This window comes from Staurois parvus, unplaced genomic scaffold, assembly GCF_062004578.1.
Source record: "Staurois parvus isolate SC_StPar_1 unplaced genomic scaffold, SC_StPar_1.0 ptg000246l, whole genome shotgun sequence".
Classification (NCBI taxonomy): domain Eukaryota; kingdom Metazoa; phylum Chordata; class Amphibia; order Anura; family Ranidae; genus Staurois; species Staurois parvus.
The window spans coordinates 2,076,224-2,101,473 of NW_028318042.1; the positions used below are offsets into that span (position 1 = coordinate 2,076,224).

The window sequence follows — 25,250 nt, forward strand, 5'->3', positions numbered from 1 at the left end:
TAGCTAGACCCTCCCTCTTTCTTCCATGTTCCCTCAGTAAATGTTAATACTTCACAAAGTTGGGTTACAAAAGTCATTGTCCTCTAAACTTTAAAGGACAGGAAAAACATCCTCTGTACTGCAATTAACTGATGTAAAATTGAGTTGGATTCAACTTGTCTTATTTAATAGTTAAGCTGCATGTGGATAGTGCTAATATAAAAATGTACCTTTATTTCATCCATCACATAAAAGAAGAATCAGTCAATGCATATTGATGCATTTTCGCCTCCTACAGAGGCCTTAGTACTTTTAAGACAACAAGGGGTGCTACATAGGCAGGTGAATTTTAAATCAGGATTCAAAAGGATGCAAACATGTAATGAAAACATTATTAGTGCCGTGCTCACAATGAGTGGTGTGTGCAATACATAGGCAAAGCATACAAAATAGAATACAATTTTGAAAAGAATTTACAATTTCCTTTACAGGGTCCATTACCGTAAGGCCAGAAGAGGGTATGGAATGGGCTACTGGTGGTGTTTGTTGGGCCAGGACAGAGGCCTGCCAGAAATGCTTCTGTATTGGCGTTCATGGGAGGATTCCATGCCCTTAGCATCTTATTGAGTCTAGGGCAGTGTTTCTCAACTCCAGTCCTCATGGACCCCCAACAGGTCATGTTTTCAGGATTTCCCTCAGATGAAACAGCTGTGGTAATTACTAAGGCAGTGAAACTGATCAAATCACCTGTGCAAAATAATGGAAATCCTGAAAACATGACCTGTTGGGGGTCCATGAGGACTTGAGTTGAGAAACACTGGTCTAGGGGAACCTACCTATGCCAGTAGGAATGGGTGCCAAAAATGGCTGTATTTGTGAAGGGCATGCCCCCCAACAAATGACTATGCCAGGACATAACATTTCTATGTTTCTATTCTCCATACGATCCCTATCATGCAAAAAAAGTCACGTTATATGTTCAATTCAATGTCAGTTCCAAGTTAAAGCCTTCATTTCATTGTTAAAATATGAGTACATAGATAAAGGGTGAACATCAGCATTACACAAAACAGTAAGAGTAAATGAAGTTTGTCTCTCAAGACTCTCATAAATCCACAGTTTTTCTATTTTTACTTTTTAAATAAGACTGTTTGTGACTGTTGGTTTTTAAAAGCATCTCCACTAAATATTCCATTTGATAACCGTTGCAGTGTTTTTCATATGCTGTGGATACAGATCTGAGTTCCCGGCGTGACTTGGAGCTGAGCTGGTGCCATGTACAGCTCCTCTCCCCTCCTGCCGATGTGCATTAACCCCCTTCCAACATGCCAAGAATAGTACGGCTCCCTATAGGCACGCTGATTCCTGCAGTCCTAGTTAATAATCACTGTACATTCGGGTCTCCCAACACAGCTCTTGATTGAGGTCTGCCTGCGAAAGTGCCATGCTAAAAGTAGTCAGGTCTATTTCATCGAACGTACTCAGACAGCTCCCGCTGTCAGGCCTCTGGATTTCCCAGCAAAGGATTCTGGGAATATGTTCAATAAACATGGGAATGTGAAAATACTGGTTCTGTTTGAGTTTGTAATAAGGGGATTTTTTTTTTCTTTTCAATAATGGCAAAAATAGATTTTTCATCATTTTCATGAGCAATACAGTTTAGCCCAACCATAAAGCTGTTCTGTGCAGTTTGCATGCTCACTTTTACTGTATTTCCACTAAGTTAAACCGCAAAAAAAAAAGAAAAAAGCATCTTTTAGCTGCAATACTCACCATTTAATTTGTAGCTATTCTCAGTTTACTGGAATGAATGGTGGCCATTGTTTAACCCATTTCTTGCAAGGCCAAGTGTAGGAGAAGGCTTGCCCATAGTCCAGACAATGTTCCAAGGCGCATGCACAGGTCAGCAAGTGTCCAAGTCTGTCATTAGTGCTGGTGCCAGATGATCTATTTAAATGGGACTGCTACACTGGCTCATTGCTGTCTGATCTACAGCATTCCCATGTATCCTGTTGCCAGTTTCTGTGCTTGACTTCCATCACTGACTCAGCTTCTGCCTTGCCTGACCTGCTCCACCACTTCTGACCTTGGCCTGTGTCCTGGCGATTCTTCTGTTTGCCGCTTATGCCTGATCTGACATCTGTTATGGACTCTGTTTGCCTGATCCTGCATTCTGCCTTATCCTGCCTAAGTGCTTCCTGAAAGGTAGCTACCTACCTGGTCTCTGTCAACCTGCTCTGCACCAGCAACTTATCACCAGCCAAGTGTCTGGTCTGGCATTCTGCTGTCAGCAGCTAGCTGTCAGATGTAGCAGGCACCAAACTGGCAGTCATCTGGCTTATTCCCACCGAAGCAGTGGCTACCTACCTGTGCAGTCTTCTGGACACATTAGTTGCTCACACCTCACCGTGCCCTTGCGGTCACGGTCTCACTACCAGTGGCCCCGAAGCCAGAGCTGTAAGAGAGGCCTCCCTTTTCAAGTCGTGCACTACAACCAGGTACATGACTCCAGGCTTGTTATGGACCCACTCCCTGGGGGATCATCCTTATGCAGCCTGGGCCTACAGCACCTATGGACTGAGTGGCTCTTGCAGGTCCAGGATTAAGGACTCCCGCACAACCAGGAATATTATAAAATTTTTATATATATATATATATATATATATATATATATATATATATATATATATATATATATATATATATATATATATAATTTTTTTTTGTTTTTAAGAATTCTTCAAATGGGGGGTACGTTTTTGATGAAATATACCTGACTACTTTTAGCATGGCGCTTTCGCAGGCAGACCTCAAGCAATAGCTGTGTTGCAAAGCAGGTTTGGAACTAGTCTGGAGTAGCTCTTTTAAAATAAGACTGCCCCCCCCACAACCACCACCACCATCATTGACAAAGAAGGACCTATGATGTCACCGGAATAGCTTTAAAGAGTTCACAAACAAATGTGTGTTCTTCCAAAAAAAAACCTACATTAGTCCATGCACTCTTAAGCTACTCAGTGACACCATACGTCCTTCCTTTTTGTCAATGGTGGTTGTGGGGGGCAGTACATAAGTACTGAGGGCCTAGACTGCATGAGGATGCACCCCCCGGGCAGGTCGATAACAAGCCTGGGTTTGCAAGAAATGGGTTTAATGACACTGGCCATCATTCAACCCAGAAGACTGAGAAGATCAAGTGGTGAAGATAAAGCTCTGGATAAAGTGTTGTGTGTTTAAATTTTTTTTTTTTATTTGGAAGAAGAAATCAGCTAGGGATTTTTGGGATTTTCGTAAGGGTCTTGATCTCGGAGTTGAAGTTTTTATTTAAAAATAGAACTGCGGTCTTTTCTAGATCGAGATAAGCCTGGAATCATGGCTTGAAATTTGCCCAATACTGCTTAATCGATGGAAATTCAAACCATGGGTGATTCCACCCAACTCAACATCCAACCAAATGCAGTCACTTTTTAGGTATTCTGACAGCCACGGGTGCCAGCTGGGTGCAAGCAATAGCCCTGAAGGGGGGGTTCCTGCATCCACACTGTTTAGCATGGTTGGCAAAATCTATACATGTATAAATAAACCTATAAATATTTAAAAGAAAAAAAAATCTGGGTAAATTTAGGCACATTTATGTTCTTTGCTTTCCCCAAAGTGACCAGCTGTCTACCAATACTCATTACAGTATGTCGGTTTGCAGTGCTGGGTGTAAATGATAAACCTGATTTTACACAAAAGAGCCACATCAGGTATGACCGACCTCTGTTGGAATGTTTTGATGTACTTGGATGCCTTCAGTTCCAATTTAAACTATTGCAGACGTGTAAAAAAAAAAAAAAAAATTGGCACGGTATTATCATGCAATCAAAAATCGCCTCATGGGCCTTTGTCTGTACAAAACCACTTATTCCGGATCTTTGAGCCTGCTGTGTGAAAATTCACACTGAGAGTCGACTTATATCATGTTGGGAAATTGTATAGTGAAGATTTGTAGCAATTTTACAGTTTTCGGTAAAAGATCACACATCTGATTTAGGCCTGGTTAGGATAATTTTTATGCTCTGCTCTTAGTTCTCTGCAATGGACTCCATTGGTTCTGTACTTTGTAAGTTTTCACTAATAAGGTGTAGCATCTTGGAATGACTGACTGTAGTGTGTCCTTTTTTAATATTTTATTTGTGGAACAGGATGGGGGAGTCACGAAAGAAAGCACTTCAGTCTTACATCGACCGCTTACTGAAGCTCATTGAATTTAACGTGGCCGTAGAGGACGGTAAATATATTTTTGGTACTATTTATAGAGACTCCCAAGACCACATTCTCTCTAGCTCCCTTGGTCTATACTGACAAATGTCCTTGGATACTTGAATGCCTCCTTCCGAAATCAGCCAGACTTGCCTCCTGTGGGCTCTCCAGACCAGATCCCTGGATAAATCCCCCCCCCCAATCGGCTAAATCAAATTTCAGTAGATTAGAGCCCCCCCCCCCCCCAATCTAACCAGCTGGGACCATGATGAACAAATGAAGAGGCACAGCCTAGAATGACAGCAGCCCTTCAGCCTGGGAACTTCCCCGGGACTAAAACCCATCTGCTCAGGACCTCAAATTGCTTATGCTCCCTCCTAGCCACCTACTGAGCACCCTCCCACAGGGATTGGTTGAGACCACATAAATATTAAGGCTTTTTATTTTACTCTCTCAGCCCACTACATTCCAAAGTCCTCCAGAAAGCAGGGGGAAGCAGTCAAATCTGCAACCAGTGTGACACAGAACAGCCTAAAATCAGGAGAGTATCTACCGCGAGGCAAAGAAGGCATTTGCCTAGGGCGGAAATTTTTAGGGGGGCAATACCACCCTCCAGAAGAAGGGCCCTGGTAAGCAGCAGTGGACAGAGCCATGCAGGGCTGCTATCAGAGGGGTACCACCGGTGCTCCTGTAGGTAGCCCAGACAGCAGGAGGATTGGTGTGGTGGGGAAGGGCAGTTGCAGAAGGATGCACTGTGTATCTTTCCCTCCAGCAGCTAAAAGCCAGTTTGAGGTTTCTCCCCCTCTACATCCCGCCTGCTCTCTGCAGCTGGAGGGAGAGACAGACCTGGTTGGATGGAGGGGGTACCCTAATGTTCCTGAGCGGCTGCTCTCTGCTGAGCTTCTTCCCTTTCCCGCACTTAGAGCCAGGACCAGGGGAACGCCTGGAGCAGGGAGAGAAGTGGCTGAGGGGTGAGCTGTGTTGTGTTCTCTGGGCTCTCTCTCCTGTCATCCATGCATCACAGATTGTATGGGACTGCACACACACAGTATGATTATTACCACCCCCTGCCCACATTTCCTGCTGCCCGGAGATCAGCAGCCCTTGGAGGAGGTGGTAAGAGTAATCATTCTGTGTGGAGAGAGATAGATGGATAGACTTTTTGAACTCTCATTGGGGGGGGGGGGGGGGGCACAAAATTTTTGTGTTGCCTAGGGGAGCACAAAATCTAAATACATAATCACAAGCTGCTCAACAGTAGAGCTAAAAACTAAATTTGCTTAGCTAGCAACCCAACTAAGTGGGTGCTACATCTATAAAGAAGTAGACCATTCAAAAGGGAGGTAGTTAAATACAAAGATGAAATGCAGAAATAGGGAGTGTTTTAACTGCCAAGTGACTAGCACTTCTGTTCAGATAGTCTGACCTCCCTGCAGGGGCGGACTGACAACTCATGGGGCCCCTGACAATAGGGGATCATGGGACCCCTGTATCCTTCCCCAAACTCAAAAAAGCCTATGAAAAAGGTACCAGGGGCATCTCATGGGGCCCCCTACTGACCCCGGGCCAAATGGTCAGTCCGCCCCTGCCTCCCTGTAGATTAAGTAATACAGCATAAACTGTAGTGTACAGCCTGTGGCTGGACAGTAGAGTTGGAGTGGTTTGCCCATGAGGTCATCCTTGTGTTCCTGAGTTCTTGTAAGCATCTGCACAATTTTAGATGTAGATTAGGACGGAACTGTGAAGAGCAATAAAGCCCTTATTTGCTGCTGAATGCTGTTCTTCAGGTGGTAAGGTAGGTAATAACCAGGTATGTTGAGATATCTATGCCAGTGTTTCTCAACCTTTTTTCAGTCAAGGCACCCTTTAAAATTGTGGACAGTCATGAGGTACTCCATTCTAAAATGTAAAAACTGTTCTAATAGTTTTATATAATGCAGCAACATCCTTACACTTGGAATACCCACTGTTGGAGGTGATTTATTCTTCCAAAGCAAATACACGTTTGCACACTAGTACTGACCAGGGGCGGACTGACCATTTGGAAACTCGGGCACTGCCCGAGGGCCCGGGGTCAGTAGGAGGCCCCATAAGATGCCCCTGGTACCTTTTTCATAGTCTTTTTTGAGTTTGGGCAAGGATACAGTGGCCCCATGATCCCCTATTGCTCGAGGGCCCCATGAGTTGTCAGTCCGCCCCTGGTACTGACTAGTATTCCAATGTTTCTCTTCTCCCTCAGTTTTTCTCCATCACTGAGCTAATGTGACTCCAACATTGACAGAGAGGGTTAAACAAGGATGACGTGAAGGCACCTGACATCCTCCTTATCGACTGATGTCATTGGTTGTCAGGATGCTGGTGGCTAGAAGGTTGTAACGGTGCACAATGAAAATCTGTGGCTTTGTGTAACCAAAAGGCAGGCTTGTTTCACCCGCTGGCTTGCATACAAGTTTTGTGCAATATTTTGCCAAGGCACCCTGGTTGAAATAGGCTAATCTATACTACCTGTGGTTAAAATGTAATGCACTATATGGCCAAGAGCGTGTAGAGACCCCTCCAAATTACGGAGTTCAGGTATTAACAGTACAGTTAATATTACAGCATGCAAATATACTTTAGGCAACTGTGCTCCTCCAACCTTGTGGTAGCAGTTTGGGAAGGGCTGTCTTCTGTTCCAGCATGACTGTACCCCAGTGCTCAAAGCCAGCTCCATAAAGACATGGTTTGATGAGTTTGGTGTGGAGGATCTTTAGTCCATGGTAGAGAGCCCTGACCTCAAACCCAACTGAAAAACCTTTGGGATGAACTGGAACAAGAAAAGTCTTCTCAACCATCATCAGTACCTGACGTCAGATGTCCTTTTCATTGAATGGACACAAATTTCCATAAAAACACTCCAAATTCATGTGGAAAACCTTCCTAGAAAAGTACAGGCTGTACAGCTGCAAAGGGGACCCAATGCATAATAATGGACATAGTTTTGGAATGGAATGTCCAACCATCTGAGTCAAGTGTGCACAAACTCTTCGCCATATAGAGTAAGAGGATCAGTAAAGAATTATCCATTTGAAACTCAAAAAGACAGTCCATGTGTAGCTTAGATTTAAAAACAAAAAATAGCTGTACCTTTTAATTTATTTCAGGTACTTATATAGCACCGTCAATTTACGCATTGCTTTACATATATATATTGTACATTCACATCAGTCCCTAATCCTTCAAGGGGCATACAATCTAAGGTCCCCAAGTCACATTCATACATACATGGGCCAATTTTGTTTTAGACAGGAGCCAATTAACCTACCAGCATGTCTTCAGAGTGCAGGAGGAAAGCAGAGTACCTGAAGGAAACCCATGCAGGCAAAGCAAGAACATGCAAACTCCAGGCAGGTAGTGCCGTGGTTGGGATTCAAACCAGCAACCCTAGTACTGCCAGGCGGAACAATTTAGCCGCTGTGCTGCCCACTGTGTGTCTTGCATTTGGGTTTTAAGGAGGCACAACATATATGAAAGACAGATTTGGCCAACCTAATGTAATTACAATCTATGGATGCTGAATTTTCCAAGTAATTATCATTTATAATGTTCTTTTTGCTTATTTTAAGACTTCATCCAGGTTGCTCAGAGCTTTGAAGTATCGAGGAGAAAATGGCAGCATGCGGAGAAGGTGCTGAGGGAGAAGCAGGAAATGCTGCTCCGATGTGAGATTGAGCGCTCAGCGCTGCAGGTGAAGCTGAAACACGCCCGAAACCAGGTGGACGTGGAGATGAAGAGGCGCCAGAGAGTGGAGACTGAGCTACAGACTGTGGTAACAATTTTTTCATGGCGTTATAGACCCAGTCCAGATCTTTTAATCTGAAGGGCATCCTATTCAGCAAGTCATATACCCAACCTTTTAAAGTGGACCCTCTTCAATAACTTTCTAGAATTACACCTTCCCCACCCCATTACACAAATTTTTTTTTTCTATTATAAAATACCTTTTTTTGTGGGGCTCGATCCTGTTGTTTAATCACTGAGTTTGAAACTGCTTATCTTTTAATTCTTATATATGTTCCAGTTTAAACTGGTGCTATGACTGCTGCCCCAGGTTTCCTGTTTCAGGGTGGCTCCTTTCTCTTGCAACATCCTATAGAGCTACTTTTGCATGCAGGGATCAGACATGTGTCTCCCTACACTGTGTGCACCAGTAGAAACACACAGGGCCATAGCCTAGGATAGCAAGGAACTCCTCTGCTTCTCCCTCATTCCTATCTCCAAGTTATAGATTGCACTGTCCACTGTTAACTATTGTTCTATTAAAAAAAAAAAAAAAGTTCAGGGAAGCAGCACTGAGAGCAGGAGCCAGCAGCATTGGAAGTTGTAAACTGCTGGGGTAAGAAATGCGACCGTTTACTGGGGAATGCCTATTTTATTTTTGTGCTCAATGTGTTAAACTAAACTGAGGGTTTATTACTGCTTTAATACGATGGGGGAAGTAATGGAGAAATGCAGCTACATTTTCAGGAATATTGGTAGATAATTTCATAATGCCTGCTCCTGCTATCTTTTTAACTAAAAGGAAAATCCTTTAAAGCACAATGGAAAATGCATAGGATGGGTACCTACCCTTTTATTTACATCTTCAGCAAGTGGCGAGGACTTGAGAGAAGACTTGGTGCAAGGTTGATAGGACTTTGTACTAGGAGGATAACACTTTAAAACCCATTTCCTGATACTGTACTTAAGGAAGATTTGTGAGCTCAACGGATTATCTTCTCTTTGCTCAGGCGAGACACTTATATCTAAAACTTTTTCATTTTTTGGAAGTGAATATGGGGAAAAAAGGCTTTTTGTGGGGGACTCAGTAGGCATTGGACTATAGATAGGATACACCTACCTAAGATGAGGTGAGTGAGCGTCAGAAATCAGACTTGCCCTAAAATGGGCTTTAAATGAACCTTGTAGGAAAGGGCAGCTGGAAGCAGGACTTGCATACTTTCTTTGAGCACCACTTGCAAGCTTCATGACTCCAGGCTAGAGTGAATCCATACGCCTATAAGAAGCACCAGTAGCAAGCTTCAGACCTCCATAAGGCTAGCATGGACCCACCCTCCCATAAGAAGCACCAGCACTGGACATCTGTGAGCTTTAGGTCTCAATCAAGCTAGCAGTCATCAGGCTAGGGTAGATCCTTACTCCCATAAGGGGCACCAGTAGCAGGCTTCAGGCATTCATCGGGCTAGCGTGGATCCATACTCCTAGAGGAAGCACCAGTAGCAGGCATCAGGCCTCCATCAAGCTAGCGAGGACCCACCAACCCATAGGAAGCACCAGCACTGGACACCACTGTTGGGTATCAGGCCTCCATCAGGCTAGTGAGGACCCACACTCCCAGGGGAAGCACCAGCACTGGGCACCAGTAGAAGGCGTTAAGCCTCCATAAAGATGGCTTGGACCCACACTCCCATAACAAGCACCAACAGTCCTCAGAGCCCTATTACAAACCTGGCCCCTGAAGCTGTGGGGGTCTTGGGCTCAGGAAGATATCCTTGGCTGAAATTGGTACATACTTCACAAAATGAAGGTCACAGACCAAGAAAAGTAAAGTCCAATTCCTCAGTTTCCTTGCTTTTCTTTACTGAAGTGCAACATTACAGTTGTTAATTCACGTGGCAGTATCCATTGTCAAACAATGGTGGCCAACTCTTGCCCATCTTCAGTTTGTTCTTGACTCTCCCTATGCATAGCCCACTAAGGAAAGGGTTTCCACAGAGTTCCCCAGCCGGAGAAGGCTGTTATCTGGAATCATTAAATCTTTTCCGCAAAATGCCCCAGGCACTTCGATGGTGGCCAGAACAGGAACTCTGCACCTGCTTTCTTTTAGAAGCCCTCTCACTACAACTTGCCCATCTTCCGGAGCCAGATGTATTTTTACCATGCTTTAAAGGGGAAAGAGAGACCTCTAACTAGTAAACAGGGAACCTCTAAGCAGCAAACATAGAACTGTGCCTCCTCCAGAATATCAGGGAGAAGCAAACTGTGAAACCCTCTTTCTATCTAAGGCCCCCTTATCAGCCAACCTAAAACACTTCTAAAAGTAAAGACAGCAGCAGGAATAAAATATACCTTGTAAATCCCAACAGATAAGTGAACATATTTTTCCAGTATTGGCCAAACATGGGTTCAAGTTAGGGGTGCTACAGTCATTAAAGTGCGGTCAGTTATGCAGACAGGATCCTACTGTGTCCAAGCATATACTCTGGCCATAGGGTCCTTTAAACCCAAGAACAAAAATGGTTAGCACTTCCAACTAGGATTGTTAGTTCGAATCCCATCCACAGCACTACCTGCCTGGAGTTTGCATGTTCTCCCAGTGCCAGCGTGGGTTTCCTCTGGGTACTCCGGTTTCCTCCCACACTCCAAAGACATGCTGGTAGGTTAATTGGATGCTGTCAAAATTGGCTCTAGTATGTGTATGTATGAATGTGAGTTGGGGACCTTAGATTGTAGGGTTAGGGACTGATTGGGATATATATATATATATATATATATATATATATATGTGTGTGTATGTGTAAAAGCGCTGCGTAAATTGATGACGCTATACAAGTACCTGAAATAAATAAATATATTTCAGCTTACAAGTCCGTGCATGTGGTTGCTGCGTTAGTGTTCTTGAGTTAAGGTATATTCACAGGTATGGACAGTAAATGAAGTGATGTCATCCAGGGGCGTCCCTAGGGTTGGTGTCACCTGGTGCGGTAACACTTGGTGTCACCCCTCCGACGATCCCCGCAGGATGAATCGGATCTGCGGATTGAACATAATGGATCGGAGTCTGATCCATTATGCTCCCCAATCTGCAGATCCGATCCATCCTGTGGGGATCGTCGGCTTGCAACCTATATGGGGTTAACAGATCTGTCCACGAGCTCCATGAAAAGAAAGGTTTTTTTAAAGCAAGCCAACGATCCCCGCAAGATAGATCAGATCTGCGGATTGGGGAGCATAATGGATCAGACTCCGATCTATTATGCTCAATTTGCAGATCCGATCCATCTTGCAGGGATAGTCGGCTAGCTTTAAAACTTTCCTTTTCGTGGAGAGGGTCACCCGGTACGGCGCGCACCCCCCGCACCTGCTTGGGAGGCCACTGATGTCATCCCATTGCCATGTCGTCGTCATCCCATCCAATTTTCATCATTGCAAAAACACTCCAGGGCTTTCAAATGGATCAAGAGCTTGCATTTGTAACACCCCTGAGCAACAACATTTTAAATTAGAATTGTGAGGAAGCAGAAGTTCAGTGACGGCCAACATTTCTCATGAGTTGTGATAGTCGCTGTACAGTGCAAGTCCACAATTATTCTGAGTCTAGCATTAATGGGAAATGTTTCACATTAATGTGACGGGTTGGTTTTTAAATGAAACCATTATATATTTTTAATGAGTAATTATTTTAAATTTATTTTTTAAAAGGTTACCTGAGAGTAACTTTTGGTGTGATGTTTTATCTCTCCTTGCTTGCCGAGTCGTGTTTTTTTGGAAGTATATTTTATATGGAGATTTGCAGAACCTCCCACTAGTGGCTGTCTGTGTATTGTTGAATAATCACTGAAAGCAAAAGCGGTCACATGGAGAGAATATCTTCCATGCAAGTCTGTTGATGGAGTTTTGTATGTGTAAATTTGCTTGATGAAAGAAGAGTAAGGACCTGTTCACCGTATAGTGTAATGACTTGTGGTAAATACTTGTGTACAGCGCTACCATGCTGGAAGTGTAATTTGTATGCAATGAGTTAATACTGCTGCTCTCCTGTATACAGTCAGGTCCATAAATATTTGGACATCTACACAATTCTAACATTTTTGGCTCTATACACCACCACAATGGATTTGAAATGAAACGAACAAGATGTGGTTTAACTGCAGACTGTCGGCTTTAATTTGAGGGTATTTACATCCAAATCAGGTGAATGGTGTAGGAATTACAACAGTTTGCATATGTGCCTCCCACTTGTTAAGGGACCAAAAGTAATGGGACAGAATAATAATCATAAATCAAACTTTCACTTTTTAATACTTGGTTGCAAATCCTTTGCAGTCAATTACAGCCTGAAGTCTGGAACGCGTAGACATCACCAGACGCTGGGTTTCATCCCTGGTGATGCTCTGCCAGGCCTCTACTGCAACTGTCTTCAGTTCCTGCTTGTTCTTGGGGCATTTTCCCTTCAGTTTTGTCTTCAGCAAGTGAAATGCATGCTCAATCGGATTCAGGTCAGGTGATTGACTTGGCCATTGCATAACATTCCACTTCTTTCCCTTAAAAAACTCTTTGGTTGCTTTTGCAGTATGCTTTGGGTCATTGTCCATCTGCACTGTGAAGCGTCCAATGAGTTGTGAAGCATTTGGCTGAATATGAGCAGATAATATTCCCGAAACACTTCAGAATTCATCCTGCTGCTTTTGTCAGCAGTCACATCATCAATAAATACAAGAGAACCAGTTCCATTGGCAGCCATACATGCCCACGCCATGACACTACCACCACCATGCTTCACTGATGAGGTGGTATGCTTAGGATCATGAGCAGTTCCTTTCCTTCTCCATACTCTTCTCTTCCCATCACTCTGGTACAAGTTGATCTTGGTCTCATCTGTCCATAGGATGTTGTTCCAGAACTTTGAAGGCTTTTTTAGATGTCGTTTGGCAAACTCTAATCTGGCCTTCCTGTTTTTGAGGCTCACCAATGGTTTCCATCTTGTGGTGAACCCTCTGTATTCACTCTGGTGAAGTCTTCTCTTGATTGTTGACTTTGACACACATACACCTACCTCCTGGAGAGTGTTCTTGATCTGGCCAACTGTTGTGAAGGGTGTTTTCTTCACCAGGGAAAGAATTCTTCGGCCATCCACCACAGTTGTTTTCTGTGGTCTTCCGGGTCTTTTGGTGTTGCTGAGCTCACCGGTGCGTTCCTTCTTTTTAAGAATGTTCCAAACAGTTGTTTTGGCCACACCTAATGTTTTTGCTATCTCTCTGATGGGTTTGTTTTGTTTTTTCAGCCTAATGATGGCTTGCTTCACTGATAGTGACAGCTCTTTGGATCTCATCTTGAGAGTTGACAGCAACAGATTCCAAATGCAAATAGCACACTTGAAATGAACTCTGGACCTTTTATCTGCGATAATTGGGATAATGAGGGAATAACACACACCTGGCCATGGAACAGCTGAGAAGCCAATTGTCCCATTACTTTTGGTCCCTTAACAAGTGGGAGGCACATATGCAAACTGTTGTAATTCCTACACCGTTCACCTGATTTGGATGTAAATACCTTCAAATTAAAGCTGACAGTCTGCAGTTAAAGCACATCTTGTTCGTTTCATTTCAAATCCATTGTGGTGGTGTTTAGAGCCAAAAATGTTAGAATTGTGTCGATGTCCCAATATTTATGGACCTGACTGTATATGCAATAAAACTGAAACAATGAAGCCACTTACTCAGTAACATTCAATGCAACAATTCTTTATTGGCTACATAGCAGGATACAGCAGTAACATTCTTACGCATTTCGGCATTGCCATGAGTAAGGCTTTGGCCAAAACGCGTTAGCATGTTACTGCTGTATCCTGCTATGTAGCCAACAAAGATCTGTTCTAATGGATGTTATCGAGTAGCCAGCTTCATTGTATCAGAGGATTACTGCTACATTTCAAAGGCCATAGGGCCAGAGTACTGGTTCCCAGTCTCGCAGGTAATCCACAGTACAGCATGTTTTCTTTGTAGACTATATTTGCAATAAAAAAAACAATGGCTCAAAACAAGGATTTCAGAACATAACAAAATTACCAAAGTAGTTTCACCTTGCCTGATAAGAAGACCCTTGGTGGTTCTGAAACATTGCATTTTCTTTTTAAGACTATAGACCACCCCTCCTCTTCTTCACATCAGGGAGGAGCTGTTTTGTAGTTTATAGAAGAACCCAATCAGGACTGATATGATTGGTTAGGATTTCAGTGCAGAAGGCAGGGGAAAATGGGAAATTAAAATATAACTAAAGGCTGCTTTTAAGTTTTGAATAGAGTGGAGAGGGATTAGAAACCCTGTCTGGTTTTTATTGCAGTCCGTGCCACTGTTAAGGAGTTTCACCCTCTTTTGTCCTGTTTATCACAAAAAAAAGAAAATCCCAAATATTGGGTTGTCACCAGAACAGGAAATCTTTTCAATGGGGACACTAGTTCTGGTGACAACCAGGGATCCCTTCACTTTAAAGGGATTTCCTCTCACTTCCTGTTTTGGATATAGGACCAGAAGTAAAGGGAAATCTCCCCAACGGGATGCAGATGGCAAAACAAACCTTGACCGGTTTTAACACTCCCTTAAAGCTGAATTCTAGGAACTCCGCTACTTTTGTAAAAAGTGACACTATATATTCCAAGGAGGTGCATGGGCTTATCGCTATTATTTACATCTGACAGTTTTATTGCATTCTGGAAGATGGCTATCACTATATTTCCGGGAACCGGACGCTGATGCTTCAGGTCTAAGCATCTTCAACATTAGAGTCCATGCAGCTGCTATACCTGCCCCTCTTCTCCTCCTGCCCAATCACGGAAGCCTTTGTATAAGGTGAACTCATTCATAAAATACAAAGGCTTCTCTGAATGGTCAGCAGAGGGGAGGGGCAGGGCATAGCTGCTCTGTGTGTCTCTCCCTGCTCTTTCATATCCCTGATTGTTAGGTTTATGGATCTGACAGAGCATTCATTGTCAGATATAAATAGTAGAGATACATTCAGGAGATGTCATTCAGGAGTCCATGCAGCTGCTATACCTGCCCCTCTTCTCCTCCTGCTCAATCACGGAAGCCTTTGTATAAGGTGAACTCATTCATAAAATACAAAGGCTTCTCTGAATGGTCAGCAGAGGGGAGGGGCGGGACATAGCTGCTCTGTGTGTCTCTCCCTGCTCTTTCATATCCCTGATTGTTAGGTTTATGGATCTGACAGAGCATTCATTGTCAGATATAAATAGTAGAGATACATTCAGGAGATGTCATCCACCTGCTTGGACTTAACTCATAGTGTGCCTGCACTTTCTACAAAGTGGCTGAATTCCTAGAATTTAGCTTGAACTTCTCCAAAATGGAGAAAAATGTTAGTTTTTTACAAAGAGCTCACTGGATTTGAGATGGCTCAATGGGTAAAAATGTGTATGTATTTGAAAAGGATACTGAATGGTTTATAGAATTTCTTAAACTGGTACCACAATTAAATATAACTTTCAAATATGTGTATTTCAATAGGAGCGTCAGATGCAACTGATTGGAGAGCTCATACAAAGCGAAGGCCAGACAGCGGCCCCCCTGAGTGACTCTGTGTTGGCGTTTTTTGGTGGACAGAAGACCGCCACACATGGAGCTGGCAGCAGGTATGACGTTTTTCACGTGTGAAGTTCACATTAGAAGTAAACAGTTTTTTTTGTATAATGCCCAAATTTTTATCTGATATTTTTAGAGCATATTTTACACTAGTGCCCAACTCTTCAGATTGGCACAAGGGCTTGTTTTCTTGATTGTTTGCACGAATATTGATATTGAGTTCAAATGTGGCACCAAAGATCCAAATATCTTTTTCTAATACATATGTACTTATAGTTTGCTATGGTGGCCACACCACATTCTACAGTCTTCTGACTCCTATCATCACACTCTGGCTCCCCTCCCCTTATACCAAACAGATCGCGAATGTACTCTAGCTCTTCATCCTTCTCGAAGAACACCAGTATAACCAGCCCACAAGTGATCCACCACAGCTGAATAACTGGAACTTGGCTGAAGATCCAATCAAACGTTTTTGGTCATAAAAGGCAGAAAGATACACACATGGCCAAGATGTTAGTGTTTGGGCCCGTAAGGTCGTAATCATGGCTTAAAGTGGTTTTAAAGGCCAGACTTTTTTTTTTTTTTTCGTTTTCTTTCTTTTAATCTCAAAGCATTTGTGGGTTGGGTCATCTCGCTCTGCTCACTCATCAATGCCTAGGACTAGGTGCAGACTGGTCGTGTGAAAAATCCAATATTAAGGCAGTTCCCCCACTTAGAGATGAGCCTTCACTGCTTGCAGTGAAAATACAGAATTAATCTGAAAAAGTTCAGTCCTATGTCACTAAATGCATATTTCTTAGTAGATGTTGCATTAGGAGGGACAAGCAGAGCCTGCACCCCCTCCACCAGTCCAGTGTACCCGTTACCTCACTCCCAGTAACAGAATGGAGTTCCGCTGAGTGCAAGCACAGACCTCATTGGTGCTCAATATTGACTCCTTCACGTCCTATACCTTTTGACCAGGTCATAAATCTCTGTAACTTGGGTGTGGCTTGAAACTGACCACTAGAGAGGGAGCCAGACAATGCCCCCCCCCCCCCCCCCCCGCCGCACGCTACTGGAGGACCTGTCCCCTTACCAGGTACCACACCTAATGACTAGATCCTTTGTGTCTTGAACTTTGTGCTTAGTTACTCTTTTGAAACTGCATTTCTCTTTCTTGTCTTGACAATTTACTCCTTCTTGTAGTGTTGTTACTTCTTACCCCTCTGCTTTACAGACCTTTGTTCTTTAGATACAATAGAACCAACATGCGCTCTTTGAATAACTTCAGACCAGATTTGGAACAGTTAATGTAACTTTACTGAAAAGATTCCAACATAACCGTTCAATATGAACAATGTCCAATCCCTAACCCTAACTATAGTTTTATGGCTGCCCATGCATACCTCTGTTCGGTGATAGTCCATGCTGACATTCTCCATGACTTATATGATCTCCAGGATCCTGGTGCCTCCAGTGGATTGAAAGGCCCAGCAGTCCCAAAACCACAAGCTGAGCCAAGCTGACCACCGCCTCCTGGACCTCAGCCTTCTGCATGTATACCACAGGTGGGCTGGCTGGGACCAAAAAGCCTGGGAACAAAGCACACATAACCTAAACCTTTCCCCAAGCAAGGGGCAGCCTCTAACTTACAAAGGCAAACCTATTACAAACTGTCTACACATTTCCTGCATTAAGGTAAAAAATTTCCTACTTTTATCGCCCCCTCACCCCCTTGCATGCTGACATGGGCACAGTTCTAGACTGAGATAGGACTCGTCTGCAGTGGCTCTCTCTTCTCGCTCTACTCAGGCAATCCAGCAGATCCTGCTGCTGTCATTCAAATCCTGTGAGCAGGAAGGCAAAGCTGACCCAACTGTGTTTGTCAATATACGTACACAGCCCAGCTTGGGATCAAGCCCGCAGGTGTGCCCCCATAGCAAGCAGATTGCTATGGGGGCACACAAAGCGGAAGAGCCAAAAGCTCCAGGTGGGGACCTAAAGAGGTTTGGGGCTGCTCTGCAATGACATTGTACACAGCAGGTAAGTATAATATGTTTGTCATTGAAAGAAAATATATACCCTTTACAACCACTTCAAAGAATAAATAAACCGTTCGTAAACATGCTACACCCATATTCAGGGTGTACATGTTACATTCAGACTGGCCCCCGCTGCCCCCTATCCCCGCTTTGACAGCAGAGGATCTTCTTCCCCCTTGCTAGCTGTCAAATTTTTAAAAAGCGGCCGTGCGGGGCTCCTTCCACACACTCGTATCACTCATTCACAGTCATTTGTGAATGAGTGATGCGGCCATCTGTGAATGAGAGACTACAAGTCCCAACAGCCTTAGCGGCTCTCAGCAGTGTGGTAGTTAATAAATTCTTCCTGTCAGAATATCTGCTTGCCCGTACATCCCATACAACAAGCAGATATTCTGACCGGTTTGCAGGAGACCTGCATTGCACCAGCAATCTCCTGATCTGTGGTGATATGGTTCACAGGCTCCTACAGACAAAAATAATAAATGCACATTTTTTTACCTGCAAAAAAATTTTTTTTTTCTAAACCGTGAACTTATCCTTTAAAGATTTCCAGGTATGGGCATTTTATACATGGTAACACTGTGGACCAATGTAACAATGCATACACCATAACTGACGAATGCCCACGGAGGCTGGAAATCATTGAAGTGGACACTACTGGCTTCCGGGTTCTGTGCTGAGCAGAGGTCAACCACCTGGCATGAGTGCCCTTCAGAGAATGCATTCAACGGAACCATTTGTGCATGGTGGTGCAATGTGCTGGGTTGAAAGAAGTTACTGTTTAGATTTTCCCATTTTTAAATATATATAGTGCAAAATCTACAAAAATATGGAAACGCTACCAGGGGCGGACTGACCATTTGGAAACTCGGGCACTGCCCGAGGGCCCGGGGTCAGTAGGGGGCCCCATGAGATGCCCCTGGTACCTTTTTCATAGGCTTTTTTGAGTTTGGGCAAGGACACAGGGCCCCATGATCCCCTATTGCCCGGGGGCCCCATGAGTTGTCAGTCCGTCCCTGAACGCTACATGATTTGCAGGCATGAAAGTTACATATTTTGCATTGAAAGTGGAAGTGATGTAACATTCTTTTGCTTCCTCTGTGTGATGAGACACCTAGCTACCACGTGGGAAGCCTCACTTTCTTCATTCACTGTGTGCGCTTCTAGTAATACGGAGTCATGCCAGAGCTTGCTGAGCTTCAAGAGGGCAAATTGTTGGTGCCGCTTAGCTGGTGTCTCTGTGATTGAAATTGACAAATTATTCATGAGGTACAGTATCAACTGGTACGATGGCATATACAGTTTCCGGGAGAATGCCGTCTGATGCGCATAAGCGCAGTCGCCATGGTCAACTGACCGAAAGAGACAAAAGGACATTGCGCAGGATTGTGACCCGGAATAAGAAAACAACTGCTGCAAAAGTGACTGCAGAGCTCAATCTCTGTCTTTCTAAGCCGTGTCCACAAAAACTGTGCGGAGGGAACTACATAAGTAAAATATTCATGGGTGAGCTGCAATTGCCAAATCACAAGTGACCGATATTAATGCTCAGAAGAGGAGAGAGTGGTGCAACACCCATAAATCATGGATTATCGATCAATGGAAGACTGTAATTTGGTCCGTTGAATTGAGCTTTGCGCTGTTCCTAATCACCAGACCTGTTTACGTGTGGCGAACACCATGCCAAGCTTACGACCAGGACCATCTTGTGCCAAAGGTAAAGCATGGTGGCGGCACAATCATGGTTTGGGCAGCCAGATCTTTGTATATTGCAGGCTCCATCATCACCTTGAAAGCCAGTCACTGCCAGAGACTATGTACAAATTTTGGCAGATCATGTCTACCCCATGGTGCAGACATCGTTTCCCAAAAATATCACCATTTACCAAGACGACAATGCTCTGGTTCACACAGCTGTTATTTCAAATCATGGTTTGACAAGCATGCAGACAAAGTCTCGCACCTTCCCTGGGTGTCGCAGTTGCCGGACCTCCATATCATAAAGCCACAATGGTCAATTTTGGAGAACAAGGTTGGGGCCTCCAGCATCTCTGTGAGAACTGGAATGATTTTTCCATTAACAGTGGTATCCTATTCCATTACCCACCATCCAAGACTTATATTCGTCAATTCCCAGGAGAATTCAGGCTGTCTTGGATGCCAAAGGTGGTCCAATACCATATTTGGCAACAATTTTGTTTTTACCTGGTGTTTCCATAATTTTTGTTTAAAAATGAAAAAACAACAATGCACCAGATGCATGTGAAGGGATCAAAATATTGTGCTTTGATGCTACCCCCTTTGTAAGTTTTAGTTAATACTACTGGGCTGTAGTCACCAAGAGATATACTGTACACTATTATTGTGCTGATGCCAAACATGGGACCAGGGGCGGACTGACCATTTGGAAACTCGGGCACTGCCCGAGGGCCGGGGTCAATAGGGGGCTCCATGAGATGCCCTGGTACCTTTTTCATAGGCATTTTTGACTTTGGGCAAGGACACGGGGCCCCATGATCCCCTATTGCCCGGGGGGCCCCATGAGTTGTCAGTCCGCCCCTGCATGGGACTGTTGGTTTTGGGTGACACTGGATGAGGACAACATTGAACAAGATGGGTGACGTCTTGTTTTTTTTTGCAGGTTGTCCATGGTGGATGAGTCATGCGGCTCCTTCCTGTCGGATATCAGTTATGACCAGACGGAAGATGACCTGGTGAGACCGTATCCAGCGTTTTCTTCTTTCTAAAACAAATTTGTGTAGATTTGCTCTACAAACAATCCCAAGATTTTCTTTGCCCTCCAAGGTCACCCCTCGGCCCCCACCACCCCTGTGTGTTTAGGGTGTCTGTTCTAAGACCCTTGTAAATTTCTGTTTTGTTTCTCACTTCCCAACACCGTAACCTTGCTCTCCTCACTCTTCTGACAACTGGTTTATATTTATTAATAAAATAAAACCACAAAATCTCATTCCATCCAATTTAAATGCTAATTTCTGTCCCTTTCGGTGTAACCGGGAGTCTTTCGCTGCGCGTTCAGCCGAGAAAGGTCCCTGTGGGGAGCCTTCTCCCCCCCTCCACCCTGTTTAGCTCTCCCTCCCCGCTCGCTCACTGTGCTCCTGAGAATACATCCTGTTTGTAATTTGCTTTTCTTAATGCTTTTGAACCGTCCAGAGCTGCCTGCAGTGTCTCCCAAAGGCAGCATTAATATTTAGCTCGCACTAGGGCTCGGAGGACTCATGCGCGATGGTTTTTAGGGCCATGTCGCATATCCGGACATCTAAAGATCTATCCGGAGTGAAGTCTACATCGACCTGGCTCAGTATCTTGTACAATTGGTTTAGTACTGTTTGCAATGTAACTTTGCCCTACTTGATGAATTTTAGGTCTAAGGTAGATGATTTTAGGTAAGGTACCTGATGAATTTTAGGTCTACCTTACCTGATGTTTAGGTCTTCCTTGATGAGTTTTAGACCTTCTCTTAAGGGCAAGTTTACTTTTTCACAAAAAATGGAAAGGTGAACTACCTCCAAATAGTCTGGCCAGCCTTCTGGACCGCACTGCGCATAGCAGCAGTGATACCCCATGTTCCTGGTGTAGCGGACCACACACTGCAAACCTATATAAATAATAAAGGTGCGGCGCTAGGAGTAAGAGTAATATCATGCAAATATCAACAGGAAAAGAGAACCGAAATATACAATGTGCACATTGGGTAATATAAAATTATTGGTCAAAAATCAATATAGTGTCCAAATCACAAAAAATGTGGATATAGGAATCTTGCAGAGTCCCGTCTATCGGTGAAGATAAGTGATCCAAAGGTGAAGATAAATAAATAAGTGGAATGCGCACTCACCAGAAGTGCGTTTAAAATACGCATGAAAGCAGTTTCCTCTATCAACAGATACATCTAGGTCATCTGCGTTCTGGTAAGGCCGCAATCGCAAACATCCTTTGGTCATCCGTTATGACAGGGCTCCAGGGTTCATCAGAAAATTGCGCACATCCGGGGTCCCCCTTTAGGATAGGCTCTGTGGAGGGTGGTGCTCATAAACAGAGCACAATAAGGGACATCACATAGTGTGATACTCTGAGGAAGACTCAGGGTGCTCACAGCTCAGCCACTACTGACACCAACAACTTCTACCAACAAAACGATCCCGGTCCGGGCTTTTCCACTTTATTTATCTTCACCTGTTGATAGAGGAAACTGCTTTCGTGCGTATTTTAAACGCACTTCTGGTGAGTGCGCATTCCACTTATTTATTTATCTTCACCTTTTGGATCACTTATCTTCACCGATAGACGGGACTCTGCAAGATTCCTATATCCACATTTCTTGTGATTTGGACACTATATTGATTTTTGACCAATAATTTTATATTACCCAATGTGCTCTTGATAACCAATTTGCACATTTGTATGTTTCTTAATTTCTGTTCTCTTTTCCTGTTGATATTTGCATGATATTACTCTTACTCCTAGTGCTGCACCTTTATTATTTGTATAGTTCTTTGGAAGGGTTTGTTGGTTACATTTTTGGTGTTCTAGCGGCTTATATACATAATTTGAATAAACTTTTTTTGCAGTAGCGCTCGCTATACAGTCTACATACTGCAAACCTATAGCTTGCATCTTCAAAAAAGCAAGTAATGGCAGATTCTGGTGTTTATGGTGGGACAAATGCAGGCTACTTAAAAGGTCAAGTTCACCTTTTCACAAAAAATGAAATTGTGAACTAATTCCAAATATCTTGGCTGCCCCCTCCAGACCCTACTGCATGCAACGGACATGGTTCCCCATGCTGCCGGTGTAGAGTACCAAAACAATAGCCTAAAGTTTGCATCTGCAAAAAAGTCAGAAATGGCAGCTTCTAGAGTTATGGCCAAACAAAGTCAAGGTACTAAAAGAGAGATTCTTCAGTCTGTTTTTGAAAAGAATTAAGTCAGCCGCTACAAATACTGTATCTGCTGACTTTTAATAAAGGCACTTACCAAGATAAAGACCACTTACGAGGATACACCATGGGGAAATGTGAAAGGAATTGGAGAGCTGTGCTGAATGTTTGTGTTTTTTTAGATTGTGGCCACTCATACGTTTAAAACAAAGCCAGTGTGTCCTAATATAAATTTAAAGTTGCATCTGTTGCTTCGTATGCTCTAGTTGCAGTCATGATATCAGCCCCTCGCAAAGTTATTTTCCTGTGTTTTTGCTGTCTGTTTCATAAGAGTTGCAAATGTCCATCTTACGGCTTGCCATTTCAAAGGTCTGGAAGAACTCCCTTGTGATTTTGGAATCCTTTACATTTACCAGCAAAGGGATACTTTATTTATGCAAAATAAAATCTACAAATGAAATAACTTTTTCAAAATGTAATTTTCTTTAGGATCTGGATGAGATGGCTGGGAGACCTGTAAGATTAAAGCCTCGGGAGAGAAGGGTAAGCCTTGGATGCAATGGGGTTAATTTGCTAAAATTGGAGAGTATAAAATCTGGTGCAGCTGTGCATGGTAGCCAATCGGCTTCTAACATCAGTTTGTTCAAATTAAGTTTTGACAAAAAACCTGGAAGCTGATTGGTTTCTATGCCAAGCTGCACCAGATTTTGCACTCTCCAGTTTTAGTAACCCACCCCCATTGGGTTAATATTATTATTATACCGTATTTAGCGCCAAAAGTTTGCTCAGCGCTGTACATTATAATGGGAGACAATACACGAGACAGTGCAGTAACAATACAATGCGATCCACGAGGGGTTCGAGGGCCCTGCTCCTTGGAGCTTACAATCTAGGATGGAGGGGAGAGTGGTAAAGGAAGAAATAGCTGTGGGGGATGGAGTGGCGGGTTGCGTATAATCCTTATCCCAAAGGTGGACAAAAGCAGTTTAAAAAATGGTGGTAGATGCATCTTTAATGTAAGGACCAGCAGGCAGTTAGATGAACCTGTAAAATATGCTTCTGGTCAGAGAACTTGTTTGGTCCTAACCAGAGACTTTTAGGTCTTTGAAATGACTACAACGAAACATACTGCCCTTAGTAGACCTGCTCTAGTAATTCACTTCTCTTATTTGCTTACCTTTTTGGTCTGTTTAATATACAGTTTTTAAAGCATTTTGTTATATCTACTTGACACATGAAATTAATATCTGTTGATCATGTCAGAAATTCAGAGCTGTAGTGTCTCCTGCACACTTTCTGTGTTCTCAAGTGGTTTAATTGGTCATCCCTAGTTTGTTTTTGTTTGTTTTTTTCGTTTGTTTTTTTTTTGTTTGGTTTTTTTTTTTTGGGGGGGGGGTTTTGGGGTTTTTTTGGGGGTTTTTTTGGGGGGGGGTTGGGGTTTTTTTGTTTTTTTGGGGGGGGGGTTGGGGTTTTTGGGGGTTTTTTTGTTTTTTTTTGTTTTTTCTTTTCTTGGGCTACAGAATAATTCCTGCCTAAATTGCATTGACATGGAGAATGGAAGGATTTGAGTAGTTTAGTAAAAGATAACTGGGCATGGCTGACACCACCCAGTCCACAAAAATGCTGTCAGCCCACAACAGAATATAGGAGCCGAGTGCATGTCAGCAAGTTTTTACTTGCAGAATAAAACATAGGAAAATTGTACAAATACTGCAGAAATGTACTGCAAATGTTGTGCTTTTGGGGGGAAGGGGTTGTCCAGACATGTACTTTAATAGAACAGTGATAATACTTTTATTAAAAATATATTTTGAGTTCTTCTTTTCCAAAAATTAACATCGCTGCCCCTGGGAGGATTGCCAAACCTCTCCCCACTCTGTTCTTGCAGAGTTGACATACTAATTTAAGGTTTTGGTAGATATTGGATAGTTGCATTTAAAGATCTTGGGACTCTACTGGGGAGTTCTCCGTTTTTACAGTATATTTCAAGGTGGGCAAAGCCAATGCCAAAAAACCATAACAGAAAGGTCTAAACACTGTAGTCCTCAAGGAATTTTAGAAGAATTTCGGAAGTCTTGGCCCTCCAGATTACATGTATAACCATTTAAATATCACACTTTAGTAGCTTAACTCTTTTTAGGTTGAATCTATTTTTATTCAGCTTTCAAACTTTACATAATAAAAACACACAGAACAGCTTCCAATAGGTCAACCGATGGGCAAAGGTTATCACACATGTCAGGATAATAAAAGTTTGAGAACAAAGACAAAAAGACATGCCAGATAAAATGTGTAACATATGCGAACACATGGCTATATCCACAGCCACCTATCTGTACAGCAATATAATGACCGCAAGAGTGGAATGCGTGAACTAGAGATGAGCGAATTTCTCAAAAATTCGATTCGGCTGATTCGGCGAATTCCAGTGTGAAATTCGATTCGATGCGAATTTCTTCGCTACGAAGATGACTTATAAAAAGGGTTTCTAGGCTTCAGAGAGACTTTAAATTAGTGCAGAACACTGTACCTTTAATTTAAATGCCCTTGGAGATGAGGAAAGAGAAGGAGAAGGAGAAGGATGAGAAGGAGAAGGATGAGAAGAAGGAGAAGGAGAAGGATGAGAAGAAGAAGGAGAAGGATGAGAAGAAGGAGAAGGAGAAGGATGAGAAGAAGGAGAAGGAGAAGGATGAGAAGAAGGAGAAGGAGAAGGATGAGAAGAAGGAGAAGGAGAAGGAT

General features: G+C 43.2%; 1 protein-coding gene across 1 annotated transcript in view; it reads left to right on the plus strand.

The window, feature by feature from the left end:
- The first annotated feature begins 4,167 nt into the window (after positions 1–4,167).
- The window catches only part of LOC149459816 (rac GTPase-activating protein 1-like), a 102,782-nt gene continuing 81,699 nt past the window's right edge, over positions 4,168–25,250 (plus strand). Inside the window, exons 1-5 of the mRNA XM_089680600.1 lie at positions 4,168–4,252; positions 7,830–8,032; positions 15,510–15,634; positions 20,256–20,328; positions 23,001–23,054. Coding sequence (XP_089536726.1) covers positions 4,168–4,252; positions 7,830–8,032; positions 15,510–15,634; positions 20,256–20,328; positions 23,001–23,054 — 540 coding nt within the window. The remainder of the gene's footprint in view (positions 4,253–7,829; positions 8,033–15,509; positions 15,635–20,255; positions 20,329–23,000; positions 23,055–25,250) is intronic.